Source organism: Rhagoletis pomonella, unplaced genomic scaffold (assembly GCF_013731165.1).
Source record: "Rhagoletis pomonella isolate Grant_MI unplaced genomic scaffold, Rhpom_1.0 Rhpom_scaffold_02548, whole genome shotgun sequence".
NCBI classification, from domain to species: domain Eukaryota; kingdom Metazoa; phylum Arthropoda; class Insecta; order Diptera; family Tephritidae; genus Rhagoletis; species Rhagoletis pomonella.
In genome coordinates, this window is record NW_023461102.1 from 7,514 (window position 1) to 28,934 (window position 21,421).

General features: G+C 35.6%; 1 protein-coding gene across 1 annotated transcript; it reads right to left on the reverse strand.

The window, feature by feature from the left end:
* Positions 1–16,379: 16,379 nt before the first annotated feature.
* On the reverse strand, positions 16,380–21,415 carry LOC118753512 (trithorax group protein osa-like). The gene is made up of 2 exons (XM_036488392.1): positions 20,826–21,415; positions 16,380–17,455 (listed from the first exon to the last, which is right to left on the reverse strand). The coding sequence occupies exon 2, from the start codon at positions 17,349–17,351 to the stop codon at positions 16,395–16,397; it is 957 nt and encodes a 318-aa protein (XP_036344285.1). The 5' UTR covers positions 17,352–17,455; positions 20,826–21,415; the 3' UTR covers positions 16,380–16,394.
* Positions 21,416–21,421: the final 6 nt, after the last annotated feature.

Genomic DNA, 21,421 nt, shown 5'->3' on the forward strand with positions numbered 1-21,421 from the left:
AATGCTCCTAGTGAACACGGCCTTAAGTGCCGATACTTTCGAGTGTTTCAAACTCGTATGTAAGCATGTATGTATGTACATATGTACATACATATGTAGTCTAACGGAATACCCCCATTGAAAACTAGCTTAGGTGTCTTTGAAGTAAATAAAACCCCTCTTTGAAGTTGGCATGACAACTTTTTCCTAATGCGAAAATTCCTATCGCATAATTTTACGTTAATTATCCGTGAAAAGAATAATTTTGCCGCGGACATTTAAAAAAAAATATCGCGTGCTCTGGCAACTTCCGTGGAAATCGGCGTAAATTATCCGTTGTTTGGTGCTCGAGACTACGATTTCCACCATAGAGCACAATTTTGCTTTCATCCGTCCAAAAGTTGTTCCTCCATTGGACGCGAGCGCGATCTCACCCTTACTCGTCAGACGTCTTATTCGACAAAGCCAAAAAGACCATTTAAGCCGGCAACTTTACTTAAAAAAGATCTTAATTGTAGAGACAGTTCGCTCCCGGCTAGAACGGTTATTTGTGGTGCTCTCCCACCAGGGTATAAAGTTTTCAGAAGATCATTTGTACTGTCCGGTGGGGAACGTGTTTCTGATTTTGGAAAAAATTACAATTTGTTGCATAATCGTATAATTTATATACAATCAGCGATAATTTATATACAAGCTTAAAAGGCTAAACTTTGTAGCATGAACGAAATACACAAGATCACGTAAGAACAAGAAATTGAAAAAAGTCGATTTTTTTTAGCGGGTTCTACGCCATCTTGTTTCACTGGAAAACGAGCGAAAAGTAAACAAAGCAAATAAAACAACGAAAACCAAAATTAGCCAAAATTATTTTCAGCCACTTTAAGTGCACAATTTAGGTAAAATGGCCACATTGCTTTCCATTTCAAAATAAGGAGCAATTGTGGCAGAAAGCCCAGAAAGTATGGGGTGCTACTCCATTGGAGACCTGTCAAAAAATAATATCAGCCATACCTAATGGAATGGAAATGGAACTTACATAAAACCATAGAGGATATACTGGTTATTAAAAAACCACGGAGTAAGTAAAGGACAAACGGTACTTTTTGTTTTTATTTCGAGAAAAAAGTGTTTTGCACCTATTATTTTGACTAATGATATCTTTTTATCATAACTAAACTTTCGTTTAAAAATATAAAACGACATGATTTCCACATACACATGTATTTTGGTTTAATAAAGTAAAATCTTAATACATATAAACAAAGAAACCATTTTTTTTTTTTAATTACAAATGATTTAAAGTTATTAAACGAAAACAGTGTGTACACCTACCACATTTGTCCATAAGTGTATGCATTTATATGTGAAGTGGACACACACACATATGCATATGTAGCCGCACCTCGACTGCCCTCACAAAGCCACCCCACCCCACCCCACAAGCCAGCTGTTTTTACATTGCAAGTGAAACGAGAACAGAGACTCACTGAAATGGTGGCCTTGAACTTCATTTAATGCTTTCGCGTATAAACTAAAAAATAGAACATAAAAACATAATAATAAATGTGAAGAAACCACCAAACAACCGAGGAGGCAATGAACCGACTGCTGACTTGACTAACAAACTAACCAACCAGCAACCTAAAATATGGAAATATACAAACGACCGTGCATATGTACATATGTATGTTAATATGTAATAGCAAAAGTGAGAGTACATTCGTGCACATATACATACATATATATTTATGTAAATAGATGGGGTAGTGACGTCGCAGACGGATATCAATGGCACTGTGAATGGAATCAAGTAGGAGATGGAGTGGCATTAATGTTGAAGTTGGTGCGGACGCAGTCGTCGGCGCCTTCAATGCGGCATTCATTACTAACTGACACTGACAAACCAATATCTACATACATACGTACATACTTGACATTAAAACAAAAAAAAAAAACAAAAAACATGGAACAAGTTAAAGTTGCTGGTTTTGGTGAAATGGCGAGGTAAAGAAAAATACTAGCTAGTGGGGGGAATAAAGGGAGAGCGGAGTCAATGCATGCGTCGACGAAAGAAAACTTTATAGTTACACACATATTTACGTTAAACCAAATACACACGAAACAGCAAATTAGGTTATTCAAATTTCTTAAAAAGTTATTGCAAACAAAGTGTCTTTCTTTTATGTTAATTTGGCTTGGTTTGCATTGCGGAAATGCCATATGCGAAAGAAGTGCCGCGCGAAATCCATGCGAAATCCATGCGATTTCTGCTTTTCAGTTCAACGCCTTGGTGGAGCGTGTTTTTGTTTTCTTTTTATTGTTGCTGCATTGCCGTTCTCTTGCAATTCAAGCTGTCAGTCCATACTGCGTTTTACTTCTACTTTTCTATATTTTTTTTATGTTTGCTGTTCTCTCCTTTTGCTTCACTTTTTTAACATGCTTATGTTCCGTGGTCTTCTCCCGCCCGACCGACGACCATTCATGCAAGCAAGCGCCTCTGCTTTTGCCTACCTTTTCTGGCATAGGACCCAAACCATGCGCTAAGACCTCATCATCGTCATCATCATCATCGTCGTCATCACCATCTGTAGAACACATTGACGCGGCCAATATTGACAACAACAATAACAGCAAAATAGCAACAATAAAGGCGCGTGGGCACTGTTGCTTCATTCATTGATACCGAGTTTTTTCATAGATATTTTCGTTTATTTATTTATTTTTTTTTTACTCAGCCACTCTGTTTTTATTTACATTTTCTTTGATATTTTATTATGTATTTATCATGTTTTCGGTACGTAATACCGGCTTGCGCACAGACTACGAACCTCTAAAAATGCCAACTTTCATATCACATCTACCTCACCGGCTGCACCGGCAGTCTGTCAAAGTGCGCTTTTATGTGTTTGTATGTTTGTACAAATACACGTGCGAGTAGGTGTCTATATGTATGTAAATACATAAGTATGTCAACGTTGGGTGATTCGCTGCCGAAGCCTGCTGATTGTTTTTAAGCACAATCATATGTGAATATGTACATACGTACGTACATATGTATTTAGCTATGCATGGATTAGTATTTTATTGTTTATACCTTTGACTATGCACGCTGCTCAAAGTCCATTGACTTATTTGTAAAAATTCTATATAAACTTGGTTATACATTGTTCATACATACATATGTACAAATGTATGTATCTCGCGTGTTTTTGTTGTGACGTTTTGTTGTACGTAATAGCGATCGCTGCCACCACCATCGTCGAAGCGCCATTGCTTCAATGAATTTCAAATTCATGGCATTAAATTAGTAAGATATTGTAGTGCTATGTAAATACATACATACATATGTATGTGTTTATGTGTATACATAAGTAAAATAAATTCTAATTTGCTTTGTTTCAATATATGTACATACATACATACATACACCTACGTGCAACTAATTAGCACCGAAATTAAAAATGATATCAAAATTTCCAAATTTTAATCAGAATTTGAAGAAAAGTTTCGAGTACGCAGTTTTTTAGCCCATTCACAATTATTGTCTAATAAGGCAAGTTTCAAGTCGCTAAAAATTACCGTTAATTAGAATTTTTTTTATGGAGGGTGTTACGCATTTTCTTCCATATAACGCATGACCCCCTACAAAAAAAAAAAAAAGAAAAAAAAAAAACTAAAAACTCAACGGTAATTTTTAGCGCCTTGAAACTCGCACTTTATTACACCAAAATTTAATGGGCTACAAAACTGCATACACGAAGCTTTTCTAAATATTTTGAGAAAAAATTTGGAAATTTGGATGAAAATTTTTTGAAGTTTGATTCTTTTTTTTGTGCCAACTTTGAAATTCTATTTATGTACGTGGTTTCTGTTATAGATTGAATTATATTTTATATGAAAATTATTAAAAATAAATCAATAAACATAAGTTGCAAACAATCATTTTGAATTTCGATGCTGATTAGTTGAACGCAGGTATACATAAAAACCTACATACATATTTCGTTAAATTTTTGTTGTTTTTCTTCTTCTTGTTCAAACAAATAACAAGTGGTCGGTCGGTTGGTGATATTTCCGTTGTGCTGAATGAACGCAAAATTCGATTTTATATTGCCATTCTATTTTTAGCTCTCATTCACTTTATTTAATTAATTAAATGGCAAAATGTTAATTTTCTTGAAATAAATATTTGTTTGTGTCATTGAACGAGTGAATGAATCAGCAAAAATTAAATTTGATAAGGTTATTTAAATGCAATCGCGCAACCTGTCAACTAAACTATGCATAGTTATTCTTCAAAGGAAAAAAGGATTTTTTTTTTTCAAAATAAATAAAAATTAATATATATTATTTTTTTGCATATGTTCGCCTTGTTGATTATTGAAAACCTGTGCCATTTCCTTATAATATTTCCTTTAACAACACTAGCCAGCATTTGTAATTTATAACTAGTTTTCCCAAAAATTAAGGATTAAAAAAAACTCTTAAAATCGGTGGTTAACTGCCTGGCCTTTGAAAAAATATCAGATTTCGTTTAAAGGGCCGTGTAAGAAATAGAGAACAATAGGCGGGCGTCATTTATTTAGTAAAAATTAATAAAGAACAGAGTGGTAAAATAAAAGTGTGTCTAAAATAAAGGACGGATGGTCACCGTAACAATGCTTGAGGACTATTTACATGACGAAATAAATGCATTGGTACATACATATGTATGTATGTACAAGCATATGGTCACCAGAAATGTAAAAAGCCTCTAAATAACAAAAAATCTAAAATTCACTTTTAAATTGATATGATGCATTTCATCGAATTACCATATCGTTTTGTTCAACAAAAAAAAAACAATATTATTAGTTACGACTTTTTACATTTCAGATGACGATATGTAAATTTGTCTTATTCACACACACACACTTCGTTATAAACTGAATCAGAAAAACAATTGTCTTATCTTCAAACACGTTTCACCGGCGGTTTTTCCTAATTACGTGCCGTTCACACTCGCATGCCGCCGCTGCCGCCTTCGAATACACTTGGCAATTGTGTTTCCCCTCCCGCAGCAATTTCAACTCAACTAACTAACTACATATCTACTCGCGTTACAAGCATGCAGGCGCTGTTATCTTAATAGTTATTCACCTTTATTTTATTACCCATTTACTAACATACTTTTGTTCCATTGCCACCTCTCACACACTCGCTTTTATTATTGTTTACATTTTTTTTTTATACATTTTATACATTCAATAGTTATTTGCAAAGGCTTCTAAAATATTCTGCTTTGCCCTGCTTTGCTGCGTGTGCGCCGCCTAGCATTTGTATCACAGAAATTCTTACACATATGAGGATTTTCCCCTCTTTTCTTTTAACTTAACAATGACTGCTTCCTTTTGTACCCCGTCAGCTGGCATTTCCTTTTCTACACATTTCATCTGCCACTCTGGTACTCAATTAGTTGTTTCCGCTTCAACAGGCTTTACACGCTTGCTTACTTTTTTCATTATTCGCATTTTTTTTTATTTTTTTGTTTTGTTATTCTACGTTAGTGTTTTTCTTCGGTAGGTTTCACTTTAAAAGTTTACCCTCTTTTTGATTGCATTCGCGTGTTTTGTAACCATTCATGGAAATACCTAAGCGTCGTGACCTTAGTGTGTTAGGTTGCACAATATTTCAAGCAGCACTTCCCTTACATCCACGTGTTTGCGCATTTCTATCAATTCTATCTTAGCAGTAGGCAATTAAGAAATGAAATTGCCACAAGCCCGATTTTTTTAGTTAAACTCTAGTTTCTGAATTCTCTCCGTTTCAGAGTTTTCTAATGTAAAAGTAGTGAGATTAATTAGGCACAAAAAAAACTTGCACACAACGTAACATATCCTTAATAGGTTCATTCCTTATCTTCAAAAAATGCCAGAGCGTAAGCAAAATGCGCTCACTAAAAGAGAATAACAGGAAAAAGTAAAGGAACGCAAGAAACCAAATTTTTAGTCCAAAGAATGGCAACAACAAAACTAACGTCAAATAAGAATAGAAATGTATGTACAAAACACATACACAATAAACACTTACTATATCAATTATTTTTTACCTCCTTCGAATTTCAATTCACCTTTTTTACTTTTTGGATTATTCTCACATTTTGCGTATTCTTTAATTTCCGTTAATTTAAATTCAGTTGAGTTTGACACTTTTCAGGATTTTGCTAGAAAAAATTCTTCTGACTAAATCTGACTACTTCGGACTAATGAGAGTCACTCTCACTGATTGTTGCTCTCTCATTTTTGCTGTCATTTTCGAGTTAAGGAACGCTTTTTGGACTAACCCTGGGATTCAGTAATTCAGTATCATCTCAAGTCACTAAATTTGAGATTATCAATTAGTGACTATTTTTTGTGACTTGAGACGATTTGAGTATTCAGAAGGAGAGAGTTGCAAAAAGTTCACCAAAAATGTGTGGTGAAAGCAAAGACAGACAATCAACTGATAGTGTTTAAGTATGCCTTTTGCCGGCGCCGCTCAAAGAGTCGCAATTGCCGAGTGGTCAAAGCATTAGGCTGGCAGCTGAGAGGGTCCGGGTTCAAGTCCTCCTCGGCCGTAGAGGATTTTTTATTTAGTATTTTTTTAATTTTTTTATTAGTTTTATTTTTATTAAATCTTTAGATTTTAATGTTTTAAAAACAAAAAAATATATATTTTTTTCAATACATTTGTATGATATAAGCATTTTGGTTTATTTCCTAATAAAATTCTTGTTGAACAAATTTCCTCGCTTCATTTTCGCGTTTTTTTTTTAACAAAATGGAAAGAAATAAGCTTTTGCTCCATATTTCTATTTTTGTGACCGCCTCTTAGCCAGCTGACAAATTAGTGACTTATTTTTGAGACTAGAGACGTGAGACAGCGTACTGAATACCAAATAGTCTCAAAATCCAAGTTCACCACCAAAAGTCACTATTAGTGACTAGAGACCGCTTACTGAATGTCAGGGTAAATCTGACTACCTCGGACTTTTTCTGACTATTTCTGGGAGATAAGGAACGTTCCTAATATTTCATGTCACAAATTTTTCTCATCCACTCTGCTATCATGAAAACAAAACCAAGTGGACAGCAAAGCAAAACAAAATTTGCACAGCACAGCAGCCGTGGTAAAACCAATGAAATTATTGCCAACATGCTGTAAAAATGACAATATATAGAAACAGACACATTTCCAAAAGCGTTCAATAAATAATGCACAAAGTCAAGGCGAATGCTGATTGAATAAAGTAGGTATGTAGATATCGAGTCATGGCGATGGGAGTTGGGAGTTAAACACGGCTAAAGTCGATTTGGCAGCATAGGCCAAATGCAGGATAAGTAAATGTAAAAAAATAAGCATAGAAGCCATCAAATGCGCTAGCAAATACGACAACAAAAAACTGATTGTGAATGCAAGCGAAAAATATAGGCAGACAACCACAAAAAAAAAAAAAAAAATGAGAAGAATCGAAAAAAAAACCATACCGATGAAACAAAATTGCTGTTCAGCTGCTTTTCTGGCGTGACAAAATACAAAAAAAAAAATGTTGCGACAAGCAGACAAAATAAATCAGCAAATGAATACAAAGTAAAAACCGAGCGAATACAGTACAAGTGAATCGCTTTAAAATCGAAGCGAAGGGAAGTGAAGGCAAAGCGACGGCGCTTGGCACGGCGAGATGCGCTGCTATTTGTTAACTTTTTTTTCATTTATTTGTTACTTAACTTTTTTTTTAACAAAATTTCACTCTTTGTGGACAGTGTCTGCCCATTCGCTACATTCGTGCGCAGCAGCCGGTGCTTGTAATTTTAATCTACTCTGCAGCACTGCAATAGCATACAATTTTTCGTTTTAAATCGAGACAACTGCCGCAGCAGCAGGAACGCAAAAACAAACAACAAAAAATAAAAAAATAAACAGAAAAATGTAAACACAATGTAAAAAATTGCTTTATTTTACGATTTTACAAGTTTTGCGCAATACGATGACAATGCAGTTGTAGTCAGCGAGCATGGAGGCGTTGTTTGTGGGGGTAGCATTTCTTCGTTGCATTGCAGCTAACTGCATCGACTTCTTGGCATTATGCTTGCTTGTTTCCATGTTTACTTCCTTCCTTTTGCGGCATTTTATTCTTATTCAGTTGGTGTGTGCAATCTTTAGGTTTTTTTTTTATTGCAATGTGGATTTTTCTGGGTCACAGCAGAAAACGCATACATATATGTAAGTATTTTGTGTGCAGGCTGTTTTTTTGTTAAATTGTCGATTCCGTACTTATACGCAACGCACAAATTCAGCAAAAGTGTTTTAACTCAAAATTTGACATTTCTGAGGTATTATATAAAACTCGTCATGAATGCCAAAGATGCCAAGTGACAAATTGTAAAGTTTATGGTAGCAAAAAAACTGTTTACGTTTAATTATCTACACACACACATAAAAGTTGTTTTAGGGTTGTTCTAAAATGTCCTATTAGTTTATGATATGACGTTGCATTTTGTAATTTGCAGATGTAATCTTAGAGAAACGAACGGAATATTTTACAAATGCTAAAGCAATATTTTGCATACATTTACTTATTACATCTAAGGGACACTTTCTCAATTAGCTGTTAAAATTTATCACCACCCCTTTAAACGGCCCTTATTGTACTAATTAGTTATTTTTGAGTAAAATGAATTTGAAAATTCGAAAAAGTAAGGAATCAATAAAATTCAATTTACCTTTTCAAACAAGTGGCTACCCATTTAAAGTTATTTTCAAAATGAAACATTCTAAAACTACTTTAGTACCAATATGGATAGATAGTGAACATTATCGCATAAAAAAATAGTCAGTAGAGTATATCTTCGTCATTCTATTGGCACGCAATCAAAAAAAAAAAACTTGTTTGTGTGTTTCTGACCAATAGAAAATTTTTAGTTATTGCACTTTTGAAGAACATCAACGGCATCAATAGATGAGGACTGCAATGCATTTGATGGCATGCAATTGTGGCATATTTCAAAAGTATTGCAATAAATTATATTTTGCAAGAATTTAATTAACTGAATTAAATTTAAAAAAAAAAAACGAAATTAAATCAATTGAAAAATGTTAATATCTCCCTAAAATGCTTACTTTCAAGTTATCTCTATCCATTTTAAATGCCTTTCTATTACGAGATACGAAAAAATTAGTTGAAATTAAAACCTTGTAATACTCGTATTTCACAAATTTCACAATCTTTTTTAAGTACTTTCCACGATAGAATTAAAAAAAAAACCCACAACTACATTTGCGATGGATCAGATGTTATATCAGCGATTTCAGCTGACGTGCATATGTATGTATATTGGTATTTTTGGCTCCTCTTTTAAGTAATTTAAAAATGTGAATTCTTTGCCAGCAGTTTATTTTTCTGCCTTCGGTATAAACAGTAAACAAAAAAAAAATTGATTTACATACAAACATACATACATACAAACATACATACATTGTATAGAATTGGCTTATCTGCGTTAGTCAATGAACATTCAGCAACGTTTCTGCAGAAATCTAACAAAAGTCGTTTTTCACTCAACAAATATCAGCACACGCCAGCCAGCCTCTCACGCACCACATTCACCCACCGCCGACGCAAGACCCCAAGTATAGTTAGTGATGCTGTGATTGCTGTGTTATTTTCTCAACTAGATATTTATTATTGTTATTGTTTTTTTTTATCTTGTTTTCTTCGCCTTTGCCTTTTCTTCAATTGCTCCGCTCTACTACATACATATTTTCCTATTTTTAAAACATTGATTGTTTCTATTTTTGTCCACCTGCTGTACAAGTTATCTTCATTTTGCCTTTCACTTGCATTCAGTTCTATTACCCACCATGCAAAACATGACGAATAGGCAACAATCGCCAACGGCAACAAATTGGCGACGCGACGATTTATGGCCGTAGTGAGAAATCGGCAACATAATTTCTTTTATGTCATTTTAGAAATATAGTTTCAAAAATTCCCAAACTGATAAACTTCGCGTCAACAGGATTCGATTCTTCAAAAACATCTAATGAATGCCCAAGATAGGGTTGAAAAAATAGGAAGCCCCCTAGCGACTAAAATAATTAATTTCGTTTACAAATTATAAGTTTGTATTCAAAAACAAATAAAATATTAAAAAAAAAAGAATAAAATTGTTGCAAGAAATTATTATTCAAATATCGTCTGTAGCAATAATAAAACGACTCATTCAGGTAATAAGAAAACGAGTCGCCCAGGCGAGTTGCCTTCGGCGGACGTTTTAGAGCGACCGGTAATAAGAAATCGATACGATGGCGATATTGCCGTGGGCGACAAGTTTTCTTATTGCCGGCAACAAAAATTGTCTGCTGGGTAGTAATACATCCTTATATACGATACAGTCAACAACAGAAGTATTTTGCATTGATTTTTTTACGATTTACACAATGTTTCTCGATTTTTTTTTTATAAAATAGCTCATTCTAAACCATGTAAATCGCAAACTATTTCGGGCCCGTTTCCAATTTATCTTTGGGTTATTTTCTATGAGCTCTTCAGGTCGGTTATTTAAAAAAGCAAAATCAAGTTTCCTTTTTTCCTCCAACGCGTTTCGGCGTTATTTTTCGCCTTCTTCAGGGGGACTGTTTTTTTTTTATTAGAAAATTTTTTATTAAAATTTCAAAAACTCCCGAGTAAGCAGTTTTACGTTATAGCCGATTAAGTTTTAGTTGATTTTTGCTACTTTTTTTCTGATGATGTTGAGCATTTCCTTTCATATAACAAATTTTTTTGTATGGAAGAAAATGCACAACACGGTCAGCGGAAAAAAAAACAAAAATCAAAAGGATTTTTTAACAACTACAAACTTACACTTTGTTATACTAAAATTGTGCTGCTACTACGTTTTTTTTTTTTTAATTCGAATTCAAAGTTAGAAATTTTAATGAAAAGTAAGAAATTTGGATTTGAATGGTTTTTGAGGTTGAAATATCGTAAAACAAAACAATGCCGAATACTTCTGTGAGTGGCATACATATATATGTATATGTATAAAATAATCATACGAACGTATGTATTTCTTATAGTTTTTTCACTTCAAAAAAGGTGGAGGTCATCAATTCGTCGGAATATTTTTTATGGATATTACCGATTTCTATAATTCTGTTAAGGAAAGTTGGTACCTCAGAGGTGGTCCGGTCCCATAACAATTTGGCTTAGATCCGATCATTGGATCATGATCAAATTAACGGTACTTTTAAATTAACATATGAGTATTAAAGTCGGTTTTGTTTTTTTTGCGTAAAAATTGCTTGTTTTTTATTTTATGGAGCAGCTGTTTGAAGTGTTTTTTATTTTCGTAATGGGTCGTATGCATAAAACCCAAGCAAATACTTTTTTTTTTAATTTCAGGCCTTTTACTCAATTTGTTTAAATAAATTTACGTGAAAGGTGTGAACGTTCAAGAAAAAGCAATTGAAATTGGAAGTTTTTCAACAAAGTTTTCAGTAAACTAACAAGGGCGTTTAGACAATGGGCGGCGAGTAGTAGAAGACAAATCCAGTTGTTGTTGACATTCAGGCATTAGTCCCCTTTCAGACACGTCAAGTCTTGAAGGCAATTTTTTCGCATTCTCTTTTGTGTTTTCTATTTGCTTTCAGACGCGTCAACTTTTATTGAATTCTAATTCTTGGTTCTTTAAATGGGAAACAATGAAATGATCCAAAGAGACAAGAAAACTTGAAATGAATTGACGGTACGGAGGTAGTATCTGTACTCTTCCCCACTTTTCTCACCTCCTTCGCCATGGAGCGAGCAGACTTGATTGCGCGCACCGCACCGCCCACACACGCAAACGTTTTAGTTCTTCTTTCCAATTCAAGAGATGCACACAAACCTGGCATTATTTTGCTGATTTAAAAAAATAAAATAAAAATAAAAATGAAGCAAAAAATAAAAAATAAAAATAAAATAAAAAATAATAATTAAAATATATTTATCGCAAACTTATTGTTATAGCTGAAAATCGCGTAAATGCTGTCAGCGAAAACGTCACGAGCATGTTAGCATTTAATTAAAAACGAATAACTAATAAAACTGAAGCCTTCATAATTACAAAGAAGCGAGTAAAAGAAAAACGTGATAATTTAAAGTAATCGAAAGAAATGTGGCGAGCGAGAGACATTTCAAAAATTGAGACTACTTGTACATACATACATACCTACTACTGGTAATAAAAATCCGCACCCGACCACCTCGCACAATCCAAACCCCCACCAATTTACAATATTAAAGCGCAGCGGCAGCAACTACCGACGAGTACCTATTAATAGCAATAACGCCGGTATAGCAAATCAAAAACAAAAACTACACGGAAAAAGTAAACAAATATCTCGAAAGCAAGAAAAACTTTATGTGCGTTCATCACCTTGTTTTTTTTTTTTTTTGATGCAACTTTGTATTCACCCCATCAAATTTATTTGTGTAATGTCGACCGTGCTAGTTAAATTTTATTATGTGCAACAATGTTTTTCCAATTTTTTGGCTTGTGCCATAACACAGCTGTTTGGGAGGAGAGGCCTGCCTTTGCAAGTGACATAGCGCGCTGGAGATGTTGTACATTTTTTAATTATTATTTTTTGTATAAAATGTGTTATGTAAATACATATATATATATATTCTTTTTGAAAGTTGATTATATGCAAGTGTGTATGATCACTCATTTCCTTTGGATTTATGTACATAAATAGTATGCATGTATGTGAATGAGTTTGAAAGAAAACAAAAAAAAAGACAATAACAGACACAGAAACGAAGACAATTATTACTCGAACCCTCAATGATGTATTATCATCATAATAAAAAGTATGCCACGCGACCGGCTGTCTGGTCTTGGCTTTTTTTTTTTTTTTTTTGTTACGTTCGGTGCCCAGTGGTTGATGCAGACAAAGCCGCGAAGCCAAAACAGCACAAAAGAGCAAAGTCGCATTTTTTTTAGATACCAGTTCAATACATATGTATATACAGTGCCGGACAAAAGTATTGGCACAGAGTATTTATCGCAATGCATGCAAAATTGTTTATTCTAATTTATTTTCGCCAATTTTTTATAAAAATATCGTTCATACTAAAATAAAAACCATAAAAATAAAATCTCTAAACTTTGGGCAAAACTCAAGAAAATTCAAAAAATTTGCGTTCTAATTTGCAACTTTTTATTTAGTTTTTTTTTTCTTTTTAATCCTAAGTAGTGCAAGTGCAAGTTTGAAGTTGCTAAAAAACGCGTGCTAAAGTCTACAAAGCTCTCTAAACCAACCTAAAACCACCTCATGCAAAATTGCCTTCTTAAAGAATCGTGTTTGCTGCGTTTTACGCCTGTATAAAAGCGAATTAATGACTTCATGTTTTCGGAACTACTTCTGAGTGGAAAAAGAACCGTGCTATAAGTACATTTTGGAAACCAACAAAAGTCCGACCGGGTGGCCGACTACATACATATGTATGTTTTTATGTACATCTAAACAGAGTCGGTGAATTATGGTGTGGCAATGTGTTGGCAAGTGGTTTAAGTGCGCTTTTACACAATTTAGAATTTCCGTTTGCTTCTCACCTTTGCAGGTCTGTATAGTTCTACGCTTATTTAATTTTAAATACTACGTGTAGTATAAGCCTTAGAGCTGTAGTAACAAATAATTTGCCTCTACTTTTTACGCTTTGTCAGTAGTTTATTGACCTTCTAAGTAGCTATGTAGACATGTAATAACGACGAAAACTGCAAAGACGGTGTCAAACTGAGTTGTCATTATGGGTTTTGTTAAAAAAAAAAAAAAAACAATAATAATAATTACTTATGAATCTGTAAAAGTGTCAATTGGTAGGGAACCAGTAGTTGTGTTTTTTTTTTTTGCACGCTATCTAGTAAAAACCAGAAATTTGTTTACTGGAATTTCACTGGTTAACGCTTTCGTTCACCAAAACTTGCAAGAGACTAGCAATAATGAAAGCTGACCTTGAAAGTATGTATTAGTAACTATGTATGTATGTGCCAGTAACAAAACAGCTGATGCATTGTTTTTGTGGCTTTTATAGTTTATAAAATAAGCATATTTGAAATTGCCGCATTTCGACTAGGCACAAATTTTAATGACAAATTTGGCAATTAAAAAATACCTCTGCCATCACGTCAAGAAAAATTTGCATTAAATTAGTTTCCACATTCTTTGAATGGCACACATTTTTCGCTATTTCCATGTCTAGTGGAAATTAGGCATAAGATGTATTTTTGGAACGAATTTCCGTAATCCCTTATCAAATTTGACTATTGACTAACTAACCTCAAAATACATATGTAAGCTGTGTATATCCTAGGTGAAAAAAGCATTAAAACTAAAATTTGAATTACAACAACGTAAACTCGAAAACCAAAACTTAGCGAAATTCTTGAAGATTTCTCCTCCATATTACCAATGCCAACTTTAATTTCAAAGAAAACAATAGAAAATGTGCCAGCAGCTGGTTCCAATGAAACGTTCACGCGCGGAGACTTGCTTTTTTATCAACAGAAACTAACAAATGTCCGCCAAATCAGTAGATATATTTGTCTGTCTGTGCGCGTAGTAACCAAACACAATGCCAGTCTAACGAGAAACAACAAGTGTAGCAAAGCATTCATCGTCGTCATACAAACAAGGAGTCGTCACACAGTCAGCCGGTGGTGAGCCAGCACGCTATCCAGCCAAAACAAACTGTTATCCACCTCCTCAACCGCTTGCCAAATGGCATGGCATATATTTTTACCTTCTTTGTATCCCTTTAAGTCGTGCCTGAAATTGAACTGATGCGCTTGGGATGTCGGTAAACTTCATGGCCTGGTTACTGCTAACTGACACACTCAACTTAACCTGAACCTTAAAGATTTTATGTATGTATGTATGTATTTCACATTTTGTGTTGTGATCTTTAGATGCGATGGTCCTCGTGTTCTTATTGTTGTTGTTGGTTAAAAGATGCTGCTGCGCCGGTTGATGCTTTTTTTTATTATATTTCATTCATGAAAACGACAAACATTTATTGACACACTTTTGTGCATATGTACATATCTATGTATGTATGTATGTACATAGATATTTACGGTGGCAAAGAGCTGTGCATACAGAGTATGACACAACAACAAAAACAACACCACTTTTAGTAGCACATAGCAAGTGCCTACGTCTACAACAAACATACATATGTACAAATGCATGTACCTACTACATACATACATACATACGTAGCTACATTCTCATTCATACATAATTACGTAGACAAGATTGTGCTATATCAGACAGTCTGTATGTTGGTTGATTTGTAGGCAAGGTGACGCGTCGACCGTGCAGAGCAACATGGCACGCGTTTGTGCATACGCTTCTGTTGGTAATTGTATTTGAACGATTATGTCCGTCCCAACTAGTACCCACGTAATACAAATTTTCATACTGTATGAAAAGTACATACATATGTATGTATGTATGTGCATCGGTTGTTTTTGTTCCTTTTGATTTCTGTCCGTATTATAAATACTTTTTTCTGCTCTTTTTTTTTTTTGATTGTGATTATTTTTTCATGCCCGTTGTTGTTGTTGTAGCTGCCGTGTTGCCCTTGCTGATGATTTAAGGCGGCAAATTTTACTCGAACGAATGAGTGAATGTATGAATGAATGAAACGCGAGGGTATGAACTCGGCGTACTTTGTACGTTTGTAAGTATGTATGTATGTGCATGACTGTTTATACATTCAATTTGCTTCTTTGGCATGAGTAAGCGATTGGGATACCCCAACTAGAAACACCATCAGCCGGTTAGCTAAGTACATTTTACATACATACATACATATGTATGTATGCACATATATGCAGTTGTTTGTTGGTGTGTGAAGATATTTCTATATTTGCCGGCGACTTTCCGGCATTGATAAGCCAGAGATTGTTTACTTTTGGTATTTGGTATTATTGCTCCACCTTCAGAGTCAGATTTTTCTTTGCATTCTAGTTGCAATGTTTATCTAAACAAAACATACAAATGCACAATTACTAAAGGTGGCATAATGACACTCTTTACGCACGAACTTCACCAGCTCACTAATTAAATAATGTTAAATGTAAAAGACATATTTTTACAGCACTTCGTATCCCACCAGCAAACGAAGTATGAAATTTATTATTTGTAAGCTTTTCTGCTGGCCAAATAATTCCTCCAATCATCAAATTGGGAGGTAAGGGAGTAAATTTAGATAACAAAAAAAATCAATGCCAATGTCGAAGTACATAATGCTAAAATACTCACTGTCAGCTGTATGTGTGCAAGTAAATGATAATTATGGTTAAAAGAAACTAAATTGCCCAAATAAACAAAATGAAATTGACAAGTCAGCGAGTAATTGTTTTGAATGTCAAATATAAAAAGCTTCTCTTTCCACTTACCGGTGGTGGTGTTCGATAGGCCTGTGCGGGCCCCAATTGTGGACTGTATGGACGCGGTGGTGGTGCCCAGCCTTGTTGCGTTCCATATGGTTGATGTGGTGGCGGTGGCGGGCCGTGTGGAGCCTGTGGTCCGCCCTGTTGTTGCTGTTGTGGAATTTGTTGTTGCTGTTGTTGTGGATCATAGCTATTTGCGTAACGATGTTGTGGTGGTGGCTGTGGATGCGACGATTGTAGCAACGAATTCAATGTGGGTGTAGGACCTTGTGGTGGCTGCCCTGGAATATATCGTTGTTGTGGTGGTCGACTTGGTGAGGCTATACCGCCTCCAGGTCCCGTCGGTGGTCCCGGTTGCTGTTGCGGCTTACCACCGGGTGGTGGCTGCTGCATGGGAGAATGCCCATAGCGATAGGGATCAATGTTTGGATCTGGATGATGATAACGTCCATAAACGGGATGATGTCCACCCGGTGGCGGTCCACCCAAGGGACTTTGTCCATATTCATCTTTTTGTGGATGTTCTCCGGGATTCTGTGGGCCACCAGGGCCACCAGGACCACCCTGTTGATGGGGCAAATGTTGTTGTGGATGCGGTTGTTGGTGTAGATGATAATGTGATATTGCCGCTGCTGGGTCACCGCCTGGCGGTCCATATGTATGTGGAACTGTTTGTTGTTGTGGATCACTGCCGTTATTTGATGCTGGTGGACCACCAACTGGCGGTCCACTGCCTATTGTTGAGTTGGGTGTCGCTGGACCACCGGGAACTACGGAGCCTGGACCAACATTACCACCACTACCAGGTCCGCCAGAGCCGGCTGTACCGCCGGGTCCGCTCGGTGGTCCTGCACCGGCTCCTCCAGCTGCACCACCCTGCCCAGAGGGTGATTTTATTTTCTCATTCATTACTTGTTTCGACTCAATCCAAGTGTAATCTTCTGTTCGCAGTTGCTGTTGTAAGGGGCTTGTGGTTTCCTTCAACGGCCGCTGCAACTGCGCTGATGTGTTATCTAAAATAATGAAATTAAAGAAAAAAATTAAAAAGATTGAATTTGATTGAATTTTTGTTTTAAATGTGTTTTGCCAATAGTATTAAAAATAAAAATTAATAATTTTACTTAAATGTTCGTAAACTATACTATACTAAAAGGAAACAACAATTAGCGCAGAATAAATATTAATAAGTATATAGATCCCGCTTAACTTCAATAGGTACACATATTTTCCTCAAGAAGGAAAGTGGTGAAAATGAAGAAAACATCTTGACTACTTTGGATTTCATTCCAGTTTTTATCAAACTCGACGAAAATTGTGCTTATCGATTATTTTGATTCACTTGAATGGGGACAGTGGCTTTAACATAAGGAAAGGACTAGATGGAGCCAACAAAAGCATACCATTCATTTTAATTCTACTATATAACACTTTTAGTATTGGATACAACATCCTTAATTCCAATGTATGGAAGAAAGCCCTGCCCGGAAAGGAATCCTAGAGGCGGTTTGAAAATTCAAGGACATCTCGCTTTTTGCCACTTTATCCGCCGGGAAGAACAGTTGCCAATCATCCCATGGATTTTCTGACAAGTAAACCTGCAAAATACCCAATTCCAAATATTTTCCATTAAGTTTAGGTCCTGTGAATAGGACGAACTCTGCAAAAAATACGACTTTGCTTCGTTATCCTCATTTTTAGAGCTCCTGTAGTGCGAATCGGTGCGTAATTTTGCTAGCAAAGTAACCGTTTTCGACAGGAAATCTAAGATAGAACTTTGCACCAAGACGACCGGGAGCGACTCCTGCATGGAGGGTATATACAGGTCGTGATTTGCTTGACCTTTTCTTGGCGGTCCAAACAGGAATTTCGATAAACTGTTGTTGGGTAGCTCGTTTCCAATGGGCTGGTGATAATAATGAGGTTGACTTACGTTTGATAATTTTGGGATTACCGGTGTACGGTGGTCTAACTGCTGCCAAATGAATATACCAGAATTTATATCCACAGACTCTTTATTTCCACAGGCAACAACTTGGTTGGGGATTTGCCAGAAGGAATGTGGTAGAACAATGCCGATAAGTATATTCCCCAAGTATACTCACTCTGAGAATTGACTTTAACCAAACCAATGTCGTCAGCTTTAATAAATTGCTTGGTTAGGATTACTTCCGTTTTTGCGAGGGCTGATTCGGTCCGTGTCCAATTCCAAAAAGGAAAAATATTTTTCTAGCCTCGTGGTATGTGACCACCGATTCTTTTATCGTATGTGAGTGTGGGGATTTTCATAGTGGCCATGTCAATTCGTGTCCATACAGATATGATGGTTCGTGTCTTGAATAACTATTGGTTACGTACATTCATCTGGCAATCCCCCCCCATTTTGAAGTTTAGCTTTGACAGTTTTGTTATGTTTACATTTCTTATAATCGTTCATATGTCTATTATTTGGGCAATGAAAATAATAGATCAGTCGTTACCATGCAGTGTTAAACAGATGGCTCCAAAATGCCACAGGTATTGGGTCAGGTATTTTCGGTCCCAGGATGAGACTATCCGTACCAATGGACAAATACCAATGTACCAATGTACCAAGCTGAGGTATACTGAGGTGGAGACTACCGCAACGAGAATCCTTTTCCTCAGCGATGGTCAGGTAGCACTTAAGGCATTATCATTCTTCGAGATATAATCGGCTTTGGACCTTGAGTGCGTTGAGAACTTCAATACCCTTGGGGAACTCAACAAAATCAAACTACTGTGGGTTCCGAGCCCAAAGGGTATACAAGGGAATGAGATAGCGGACGTTTTAGCCAGAACAGCGGCGAATTCGTCCCCAATAGGTCCTGAGCCACTCCTGGCAATAGGTCCAAATTCAATCACGGAGTGGATTAGGAAAGGACCACTAGATAGGAGGGAAGAGCACTAGCATAGTACAACAGGACTTCGACAAGCTAAAAGTTTACGGGGGGGGTATAATAAAAAAAGATATAGACGTTTAATAAACCTCCCAAAAATAAACTTCGAATAATTACAGGCATCCTCACTGGACATTGCAGATTAACAGGTCATCTGCACAAGCTTGGAATCTGTCCGACCAATATCTGTCGTTAAGATCGAAAATCGAATGCAACTCATAATAACGGCCTATATTTTGTGAAGAAAAGTTAAAACAAATCTAATAAACAAGTAATATAAAAAAAATTTTTTTTCGACAAGCTTTTATTAGTTATAAAAAAAGTCGACCCCCGGACACACTAACGGCTCAATATTTGGGGGATTTCTTTCTTTCCATTTGAGTTGATAATATACGTTCTAAATAAGAAATAAATCGGTGCATAAATAAATCCTTTTCATGTAGGCAATATACAATCCAAATTTGAATCATAGCGTTCCGTAAATACGGGGTTTTCAAATATCACGACACCCGTGCCACCTGGCGGATCAATTCATCTTTCATATTGCATTGTCATCAGATTCTGCACCAAGTTTGGAGTTTTAAGTTTTTAGCTAATCGGGAAGTCGGTTAAAAATTGATTGGAATATTTGATTACACACAGGTGAAACATAACAAAAGATTTTAAAAATAAAAATAAAAAACAAAAGAAAGTAATAATAAAAAAAAAGGCTCTAGAACAGTGATGGGCGCTGCCTTTCCCGTGAGCAAAGCTCTTTCAAGCTTTGCGCACATTTAGTATAGTGAGCTTAATAAAATGCTAGTTTAAAAAACTAAAACCTCCCTATTATAATTGCCATTCGTACTGTCATCAGGTATGTAACTTGAGAATAGAAATCGCAGCATCTTTTAGGCGCATCAATATTACATAGTTACATCCCGAGCTAATAAAAGGAAGGTAAAAAAGAGCTTTGCCCGCGGGCAAGGTGATGCCCAGCACCACTTTAAATTTAATAATTGGAAGATTTCTTTCTCGGGAGAACCGAATTCCCGGAGAACAAACACCCCGGGAGTATTCATAATTGGGCTGATAATATAATTTTTTTACCATATCGTGTGGAAGATTCTTACAGGTTTTCCTACTCGGGTCAAATCAGCAGCCCTTGTACACTTGTATGTATTTATAGACGATATATTTACATATCGTCACTTTGGGTGAAAACGTGCCAAGTCCATTTTTTGAAATTGTTCAGGAGAGACGAAAAATCGATGTAGTTTCGTATTACATGCCATTCCGCATCAAAAAACTTAATTTTGGAAAAATGGACTTGGCACCTTTTCACCTTTAGATAGCGATTTTCAGTCAAGCTAAAAATTAACAGATATATGTATGTACATACCAAGAAAAAAAATGAACAAACTTGTACATATGTACATATGTACACATGTATGTATCTACTAAAAATTTTTGTTTTAAGAATTTTACTCACATTAGTCGATTTGGGAATATGTACTTGAAGTAAGTTCGAATATTATAGGTATTGATCTGGCGATTATTGTGGAAAACATTTTCATTACAAATTTCTTTCGCTGCTATTAGTTCGTCTATACATATTGGCTTATTTGTTCGGCAATGCAAGTGTATACATTCGTTTGTACTTCGAGTATGAATTAATTCCGAAATGATTTTTTAATTGCCAACACCCAAGTGCAAATGTGAATATGTCGATATTATCTTTTTTCAATCGCGTTTTTTTTTATGTTCATTTGTATGTAGTTTTATTTTAATTTTAAATGTATTTCTATGGTGTGGCCAGTAGAAGGAGCAAATCGGTGTTATAGGGCAAAATAGACAATAAAACCAAGAGAGAATCATCGGAATCAGCAGCCATTGACGATACCAGCTACACGACACAGAGGTTATTTTACAACAACGACAACAACGGGCCAGCGGCCAACAATATTCATGCAACAACAGCAATAAAAAGATGCATCATAAAATAGTAGTAGAAATTAAGTCAGAAACAAGATACGCGACTGAAACGAATGTACATAAAACGACACAACACCACCCGACCACGACCGT